The sequence below is a fragment of the Ailuropoda melanoleuca genome, chromosome 12, assembly GCF_002007445.2.
Source record: "Ailuropoda melanoleuca isolate Jingjing chromosome 12, ASM200744v2, whole genome shotgun sequence".
Classification (NCBI taxonomy): domain Eukaryota; kingdom Metazoa; phylum Chordata; class Mammalia; order Carnivora; family Ursidae; genus Ailuropoda; species Ailuropoda melanoleuca.
Window position 1 is genome coordinate 41,727,902 of NC_048229.1, and position 9,540 is coordinate 41,737,441.

Here is a 9,540-nt window from a genome sequence, read left to right on the forward strand (position 1 = left end):
TAGACCACGTAACAAAGAACAGCACTGAAGAGGCACTCTGTATGTTCCCATCCATTCAGGGAAATCTAGGCTTGGACAAAAGTACCTCTTGCCCCCCACCCTCAGCGACCTTCAACCCTGCCCTGGGAACAGGAAAGACGGCCGAGCACCTGCCTGCTCTTCAGGGCTGTTGGACATCGGGACCACTTCCTCGGTATAGGAACAGAAAGAAACCCACAGGAAATACAGTCATTATTCCAAAGTTTTTTATTTCAAATTCATTGAAAGAAATAAAATTATATTTAAAAAAATAGAGTAATCTCACAAACTGAGGAACGCCAAGAACAAAAAGAACAAGGTAAGGACTTTTTCCTGAGAGGCAGCTCTAACAGCTATAGAATGGACTTTCTCCTCCCTAGCTTTTGTCAAACAAAAAATTGCTTCCTATTTCTAAGGCATCAAAAAACACTCTGAGTGCTAACTGGGTTGTTCAGGTACAAAGTTTCATGCCCTCTAATGGGGACTAAGAAAAATCAAAGGCTGATTTCTTTTAATACCAAATATTAAATTGCACATACTACTTTTTTATGTAAATTTCAGAATTTCACACTTGTGACCTAAATTTCAAACAGCTGGTCGTATTTTATTACTGTCTTACTACCTCCTAGTAACAATGTCCCAAGTATCTGAGCTCACATTCCAGTCACCGCAGGGGGCCTGACAGCAGAAGAGCTGCTCTGATCTCACCACCCGCTGCCCACACCAGCCGGAAGGCACCCGCCTCGGATGACTCAGATACAGCTAGACATTTACACTAAAGCCTAATTCCTACGCACTGGACCTGCCGGCAAAGGCAGATCAAATCCTAACGGCTCATATGTAACCTATAGAAGTTACAAAAGGCATCTTGCAATTCCCAAAGCTCTAAACTTACTCATTCCCCATACTTGGTTTCCCTCAATTTGATACTGATAAATCTATCAAACTAGAGACTTTCATTCCCAAACTTACTTCAGTAAGACAGTCAAGACAACGGTTAACATTTTTGTTCTTTGCACACATGACTGCTTGTGCTACAGTTCGGATTTGCAGAAGTAACAGGAAAGCTTGAATTTTTCCAAAAGTTTCAATCTTATGTTCGGATTTGAAATATCAAGTGCACACCCCTGATGATTTCCCTAAAGCTTCTTCTCCAAGACAGTTAAGTCAATTCATATAATGGGAAACTATAAATTCCATAGGGAAATCAATTTCTGAAAGACATTTTTTTTAATAAACGAGATTGTAACACCTTTATAGGCGCTTAAAGATTCAAGTGACCTCAAGCACCTCTAATTAGGTTAATTACATAACATCAATCAGCTATTAAAGTTTCAGTAGGATTGCGTGGGTTACCTCCTAGTCGGTCAAAACATCTATCAGCCTAGAAGTAGACTGATACTCCACCCAAAGGAAACCGGTGTTGGAACTGTAACCTCGATCCTGTCTCCTGGCTCTGCGGGGAGCTAACCCTCCTGGGACAGTGGCTCTCGTGGAACAACACTGGGTTCCAGTCACATGCGGAAGAGGCTCAAGGCTTTGCTGAGCTGCAGGTCATGGCGGTATTGTCGCCTGCCCAGAAGAGCACAGACAGCACTCTTGAACCAACCCCAGGGTGCAACTTGAGTCACATCCTGGTTACGCTGTTCCAGGTCCTAATTAGAAACAAAATGACCAAAAACTAAGCGACCATGTTCAAATAAGATACCTGGTAACACAAACTTTTTAATCAGATGTGACTCAGTCCCTTGTCAAGAGCAGCCCAGACACACACACATGTACACACACAGACAGACAAAAGCCAACAAATCTGAGCTAGGATTGTGCTAAAAAAAGAAGGAAGGGAGGGAGGGAGGGAGGGAGGGAAATCAGCAAGGAAAATCAAAACCACCAACACTGATATAAACCAGACCCTAGCAATCCCCGACTTTAGCAACTGCCATTTTTAGTCTCAACAAAAATGTCAATATCCTGAGTTTTATCAGTATTTTCTTTCTAAAATAATTTATGGGACACAAAAGCATACAAATGAACAAACAGAAGCAGTGGTACAAAAAGTCTAGAAGAGCCCACTAACCAGAAAAAGAAACGTCACAAAAAACAATATAAAAAGATGTATTTAAGAGAAATAAATTAAAGATTAAACTTTACGCTTTCAAGTTTTCTTAGACTATTATTTTGGGAGATGGCATAGAGTTGATGATGTATTTTTCTAATCACCTGGTTAAGATCAAATGCCAAATGATCCTTCACAAGAAACTTTTACCTTTAAAAATCTTGGCCCCATTTGCAGATATTTGGACACAGGAGAAACCACCTAAACCCCAATCAGCAAACTGTTAAGGCGTTTGTCTACTAACTTGGCTGTCAAAATGATATTTTAAAAATATTTACTTACTTGAACAGCGTGTACAGAAACAAAAACTGTGGTACACAAGTTTCTCTAAACTCTTGGGGGTTTTTTGTTGTTAGAAAACAAAATAATGCCAATCCAATAACTCAAAGGTATCCTGAAAGAGTAATTCTAATGTGCTTTCCTTTAAGAAACCCATTTGCTTCCTAATTATTTGTATTTTTAAGCCAACTGGCTGTATACTGCCTTTAAAACACAATGGAATTTACTTAACCTGGCACTGCTACTCAAAAACTTAGACTTGTTGGGGGAAAACAGTACGAATTCAGCTAAAACAAGGTTTCTGTTATACATAAAATCACTCCAAATTACAAAGTGATTGATTTCTATAGCCCTAAGGATTTTTAATACATAATTTAGGGGAAAAATCACAAACAGATTAACACAGATGGCATTCAACTTCTCGTAGGCTAGTTAATCATCTCCAATAAAACCAAGACCCTCCTGCAGGCCCTGCCAGCTCCCCACTCCTTTTATCAACCTACAAAAGAAGCATTTATTGGGATGTGAGGATTTGTGAAGAACATCAAGGTCCAGGGCTTTTTTTTTTTTTTCCACCATATACCTTAAAAAATTTGTTTTATCCCCACAAAAAAATCCATGCCATTTAAAACTAGATATTCAAATTACATGGCTAACATTTTTAGCTAATCAACTCTTCAGTGCTGATCCTAGAAAACAACCTTCAGTGGATCTTTGAATAATGGAACAAGACAATGTCCGGCCATCGATCTGCGTGGTGTAGGAAATCACACCTTTAACGTTCGAGCCACAAGTTGTGACGTGTGGAAGGGGTGAGGTCTACTGCCCCGCATTATCCGAAGTCGCTGTTGTATTTTCAGTGCTAGTGGGCTGCACGTTGTCTGCGAGGTTGTGTGCGTGCTCCAGAAACAGATCTTTCAGTACACTGAGTTCCTTAGTCAGCAATTTAATTTTGGCTTCCAACCGTTCGTTCTCTTCCTTGAGCTGATTCACTCTCTGCAGTGTATCCTGTGCTTTCTGCTTGCTTTTCAACCGGCTCTTTTTCACAGCCATGTTGTTCCTCTCTCTGCGCTGACGATACTCGTCGCTGTTGCGATCCATGGGCGAACTCTTTTTGCTTTGCTTGCTGGGAGGCACGGCCTTGCCTCCTCCCCCGGGGCCGGCAGGCACCAGCTGAGGAACCTGCTGTAAGCCGCTGGCATGAGCCTGACTCTGAATAACGCTTATTCCCGGAGTGCTGTTCTGCGGGGCTATCTTGCTCATTTGGGCACTCTCTCTTGCTGACACAGAACAGGCAGAAATGAGGGCAAGGTGATCAATGGTTTCCACACGAAGCTGCCAAGAAATCTTCACATGCACCTAGTTAAAAAATAAATTGCATTAAAATGTTTGAAATGACAAGATCAAATGAGATAAAACTCGCATGTAGCTAACAGCAGGCCAACGTTAATTGATTATGCTGACAGTCTACAGCAACTGTCGACTGTTCCAATGTTTCAGAAGTCTCAATCGTTTCATTTAGAAAGGTATGTTAGCACAGGAGCACCATAAGGCCAAATTCAGTCCACCTGAATCCCTGAGGGTGCTGTCCGTCTGTGATTGTTATCAAAAATGGAAGGAAAAACAAAAGAATACCGCTAATTAGGTAGCACAGAGGAACGAATAGCACTTGGCAATCTGCCAGAGAGAAATTTGAGCTGTTTGGGTGAAACACGGAAAACCTGAGTTCAATTATGATAGAAGAAACACCTGCAAAGAAAGGGGGGGACAAAGTTTCGATTGTTGGCTCACGTCAGAACAGAATCCTGCGGCAGAGTGCCCGATCTCCACGACTCGTCAGGATCACTGCACGCTCCTTACACCGATATGCAGAGACTGAGTCACCAAGGATCAGACTTTTCTCCTGGAGTACATCTTTATGGAATATTCTGAAAAGACTTTGGCGGGGCCCGTTTTTTGTTTTGTTTTTAATGACCTCACAGATAGTTTACATAGATTTCCTAAGTTAGCTTCTTGGATCAGAGATTTCAGAGCTCTGGGACCTCCGGGTGCTGCCCCATCCCACCATGCTGCTTCTAACAGTGGGGTTTTTTTTCCTTCTTGACATAATTTAAAAACACATCTCAACATAGGCAACCTGAAACCACAAGGAAAGAAACAAAAGCCCTTCTGATGCACCCAAGGAAGAGCAAGAATGGGGCTGAGGCCAGCCAGAGAGACTGGGCCAGCACCCACCTGACACGGCAGACACGGCTCAGAGTTCCAGAATGCCAACTCTCGAGCGTCCTGCACTGCTGCCCGAAGAAATGAAGCCACAGCTTCAGAAACTAGTCATACTTGGATGACTAGCAATCCAACTAGGTCACTACAATTGCCTCAAGATGTGTCAAAAGCATACCTATCCGATCATGAGGCCACTTCAAGACAAACTGACTCAGCGGATGGGCCATGTCCACCAAGAAACAACAGCACTCTTGGAAATCCAGAAGGCAGTGTTACGAACCATGCAACTATCCTGTTCTCTTTTCACGAAACTGCTAAACCTACACCAGTGGAAAAAACCTGGAGCCAGAATTACGAAGTGCCTCAAATGAGTACATCTCACAGTTCTTAGGAAAAGCTCAGATAGTAAACACCAGTAGCTTCACCCAAACCTTTAGCCAGGCACTCCTTGTATAAACACTGTTCACTGGTCTGCTTTTAAAAATCTTTCCTTTTCAAAAGTCCGTATTATCTTTACTTTCCATTGTTTTCAAACCCATGCCTGCAGCCCTGAGTAAGTGGGTCAACTGTTCTCACTTCAAAACTAAGGCAAAAGAGAAAGCTTCCTTCCAAACCGTGGATGGATATCTACCCTATCTTCAATAATGGACATGCCACAGTTTTCCTGGATAATCTACTATGCTCCCTATTTTTTCTTCCAGTTAAACAGTGGTAGCTCAGTATTAATTTGGGCCACCTTAGCACTAACAGTGTTAGCGGCCATCTACATTACTGCTTACTTATTTGGTGTAAAGTGAGCAGAAGAATTTTGGTCGACTTTTAAACACTTTTTTAACACTTCTCCTGGGATTGTCTCAACTATCATGATCATGGTCGTCTTATTTAACTTTTTTATTTTTCATACACCAATTATGTTTTTAATCTTTAAAGCTAATTTCTACAGACAGCTCAAAGATAACAATGATCCAAAAGGTACAGAGCAGGAACCAGGTCAATTCTTGTCTTGGCTCTGGCTTCCCCAGTTTTGCTCTGGACCCATCCCTTCTCCTCTTTGGGCCTCGATTTCCCCAACTGCAAATGAGGGATGCAGAATGGTAAGATGCCTTCTGACTCTGAAAATATACCATGAACTTCGGTCACTAAAAACTCTCTTCTTCTCCCTTATGCTCTGCTTTTTATTCCCAAATCACTAAAAACTTTTAATACAGGCTCCAAATTCAGTGATGTTCCATGCCCATTTCTGTATCCAAAGATACAGGAATGGGGAAGAGCTTTTACCTCCTGATTCATCTTGCTAAGGTACTAGGCTGAACATAGTAGGGGGGACTTTGAAAATGTGCCCTTTGGCTTGAAAAACAAAGAGTAACTATCAAATTGGTAAAAATGTAAGCAAGGAAACTTGGAAATGATAAAAAGAACTCAAAAGTGATTTTTTTTTTAAGTTCCTCAACCAAAGCCAAGAAAGTAAGTTTTAGGTGAAAAAATATCCATTAAGGAAAATAAACCAAGTAAAGGGGATCAAAGGGCCAAGTGGTCCAAAAGTGTTAACTCCAGATTATCAATTCTGTTTTTACACAAGCAAAACAGCTGCCTCCAAAGTTACACCTTTTACAGTTTCCACTGTCATTTATGCTTTTGTTCCTTCCACAAACATTTACTGAGCACCTACAATGGGGGGAAAAAAAAAGAATTAGTTTATTTCAAATCTGGATATTCAACCCTAAGTGAAAATCTGGCTCCTTATGTGGGCAAGTACTATTCCAAAGTTCATTCTACAGGAAGCAGGGTGGTGCCTCGTTTCCTTGCATGTGAATCATTCAAGCAGGGAGCAGGAGAAAATCTGAAGAGCAGTTCTCAAAGTACGGTCCCTGGACCAGCAGCAGCAGCATCGTTGGGGAACTTGTCAGAAATGCAAATTCCCCGGCTGTCCCGGACATAAGAATCAGGAGCCCTAAGAACAGGGCTGAGCAATCTTGTTTTAAAGAGACCTCCAAGTGATTCTGCTGACACTGAGGTCTGAGAGCCAATGCTGCAAAATAACAATGGATCTTAAGAAAGATGGTCTGATTGGGTAAAATTTTTTTAAATTCAAATTTCTTAATTCAAGTAGTGTTCATTCAAATCAGTAACACACTGAACACTCAACAGTTAGAATGAGTAAAACAAATTTTTCTCAAGTTTCATTTGGGAAGGTAAACTTGTCAAGAATTTTCCTAATCCTCCTGTCTTTTTTTTTTTCACACTATGTACAACCAAACATTCCTCCCCATGCTCCCCAAAATGAATTCTTAACTCAAATTGCCTCAGTGAGCGTCTACACTCCAAAATATTCATAGATGTTTCTCCCTTACTCCCAATCTGTACAATCACTGGTAGCTATTCTACCCACTCAACTCCCCAAAGAACTTACAACCACCATCCCTCTCTGTCCTAACACCACAGAATTACCTCAGCTGACATCATCTCCCAGGGGCACTCATCCCCTCTGGTTTAGCAGTGCACCCTCCAACCACTGCCTCCAGAGCAATCGAGCACTCAAACCTGCTCCAGTGCCCAGGATCAAATTGAAGGTATTCAATCTCTCGCCAACCCTTGCTCCCTTATGCTTCACACCTCGATAATATCAAACCACTACCGACCCCCTAAATGGTCATGCTTTCATTTTTCTTTGTGCAGCTTTCCAATTTGTTCCCCCAGTTTCTCTGTCAATTCCAGCTCTATAATGTGGCTCCCTGTAGACTAAGCTAGAGGCAGGACTCTGTCTTCCTATCCATATGCCCAGCATCCTGTGTGGGGTTAGCCATAGAGTGGTGGTGCTGGAGAAATATTTGTCAAATACTGGCTCAGAGGCTAAGAGAAAACATTTATTTTTATAAATGTCCTATATAAAAATGAGATTCTCTAGAATTGAACTCTCTTAAAATAACCATGATTAAATCAATAGTGTTAGCAAGGTATTATGGTCTTCCTACCCTAAGTTCTTGTCTTTCTGAGGGGTGTACAGGAAAATAAAAATACAATTCCACTTGCTACTTCGAGTGCCCAGTCTATACAATGAACATTTCTTGTCTGCTCTTTGCTTCATCTCAGTTGAGAACCTTTATTTTCTATTTAGCCCAGTTATGTGTTCCAGTGAGTAACCTCAAGTTCTTGCCAGGGTCTGACAACTCTATACTGTATGTGATGTCAGGGTAAAAGCAAAGTCAATACACACCTAAATGAGCAGCGTTTCTATTTAGTTGCCACTGCTTGCTCCATGACCCAACACGGGGTCCATGAAGGAGGGTACATCCCTCAGGGAGTGCATGAGGGGCCCACTGGAGTATGGAGAAAATGTATGTTCATTTCTCTTTACCATCATCTTTTTAATCTACTTTTGGTAGGATTTACAATATACAAAAAAATAGTACACACACTGTTTATAAGTACACCTCATACTAAAAAAAAAAAATTTTTTTTTAACCGATAGGGCTGGAAAGCCAAAAAGGTAGGAGACCAACATACCTACAGGAACCTGTGGAAGCACTCGCTCCCAAGAATATACAATATACCTGGGATTGTGGCTACCCACATTCACCACTGCTGTGATCGGGTGAGACAAGCCTAGACCGTAAGACCAAATTCAGCCCCATGACGTCCTATTTGTCTTTACCAGGGACTCACCATGTGCTGTTTAAATCCCTACAGATGAAACCACCTCTCCAAGATCAGACAACTGCTGACAGTCATGATGTGCTCTGGAGAATTTAAAGGATATTCTGAAAAAAGGAAATTTTGTTTCCTCCCGTTTTTCAGGCAGGTATTAAAAATGACTGAATCAGCCAAGTGCACCCACCAGAAGCAGGAATCAAGAAATCGAAAAATTCTTCAGCTCACTGGCATCCTGTAACTACTTAGCCTTGTTTATAGTAAGTTTTCCCAGAAACAGAGAATCCACTTTAAGAACAGTTCATCCCCAATACTGATCAAGTGGTAATAGCTGACCAGATTTTAACTTCTCAGTATCAAGAACCTTAAGATGCACAATTTCTAAGTAAAGCAAGCCCTTACAGTATTTTCTTGTCAAAATGTACTTGGGAGTCGCGTATCCTATCTGAATTTAAGGGCAAATTCTTCCCATAAGGATTCACTGAGTGTAGGCTCCGAGAGAGAACTACCAATTTTTGTGTAACCCACTAACCTGAAAACCTTTCTGAAACTGACACGTTTTAAGGTGCCAGCTTACAGCATAAACCTCGGATACAAAGCAAACCAAACAATTACATCTTCTGAAGAATAAAAATGATCCCTCCCCCTCAAACGTGCATTTCCATCCTCTTCACCTAGACACCTCTGCTAGCTATGTTCTTGACTGTGTTCGCTGCGACAGGTTAGCGAAGCGCTCCGTTTCTGCCCCTTCTCTTTTCTATTCCACTTGCGGTTGCTGCACGTTCATCTAACCTCGTTCAGCAGTGAAGTGCAGGATATTCAAATTACAGCTCCGGACGTAAGCACCGGGTTAGTTCTGTACTTAAAACATCAACTGCGTTCCCTGCCCACTTGAACGCTGTACTAACTTCTGAACCGAAGTCTCGCCTCCCCTCACCGATTGGTCTTGGAGGGGCGGGCAAGATCCGATGTGGCACTACAGCAAGAGACGGTCCACCTACTGCTGTTCCGGGGAACACCCTGCATCCCCAGGGGCCAATACGCGCCTGGCCTGTCACCACTGCCCGTTTCTTCAACAGAGGCCGGGTTCCGGAGGGGGCACACCTCGTCCCCCGCCCCGCCCCGTCCCCGGCCGGCGGCGAGGGGCGCCCGGAGGGAGCGCGGGGGTCGGCGAGCGGCGCCGCGGCTCTGGGCCGCGGCCAGGGATGAGCTCAGCGGCCCCGCCGGGTGTTGCCGGCAGGTTGCATCAGACGCCG

At 42.7% G+C, this 9,540-nt stretch overlaps 1 protein-coding gene across 1 annotated transcript; it reads right to left on the reverse strand.

Annotated features, from left to right (window-relative positions):
* Nucleotides 1-228: 228 nt before the first annotated feature.
* Nucleotides 229-9,468, reverse strand: CEBPG (CCAAT enhancer binding protein gamma). Its single transcript, XM_019792783.2, has one exon. It carries the CDS (start codon nt 3,674-3,676, stop codon nt 3,233-3,235), a length of 444 nt encoding a protein of 147 aa, XP_019648342.1. The 5' UTR covers nt 3,677-9,468; the 3' UTR covers nt 229-3,232.
* Nucleotides 9,469-9,540: the final 72 nt, after the last annotated feature.

Excerpts from the sequence above, each read along its gene's own strand:
- CEBPG (XM_019792783.2), bottom strand. The coding sequence starts at position 3,676 with ATGAGCAAGATAGCCCCGCAGAACAGCACTCCGGGAATAAGCGTTATT.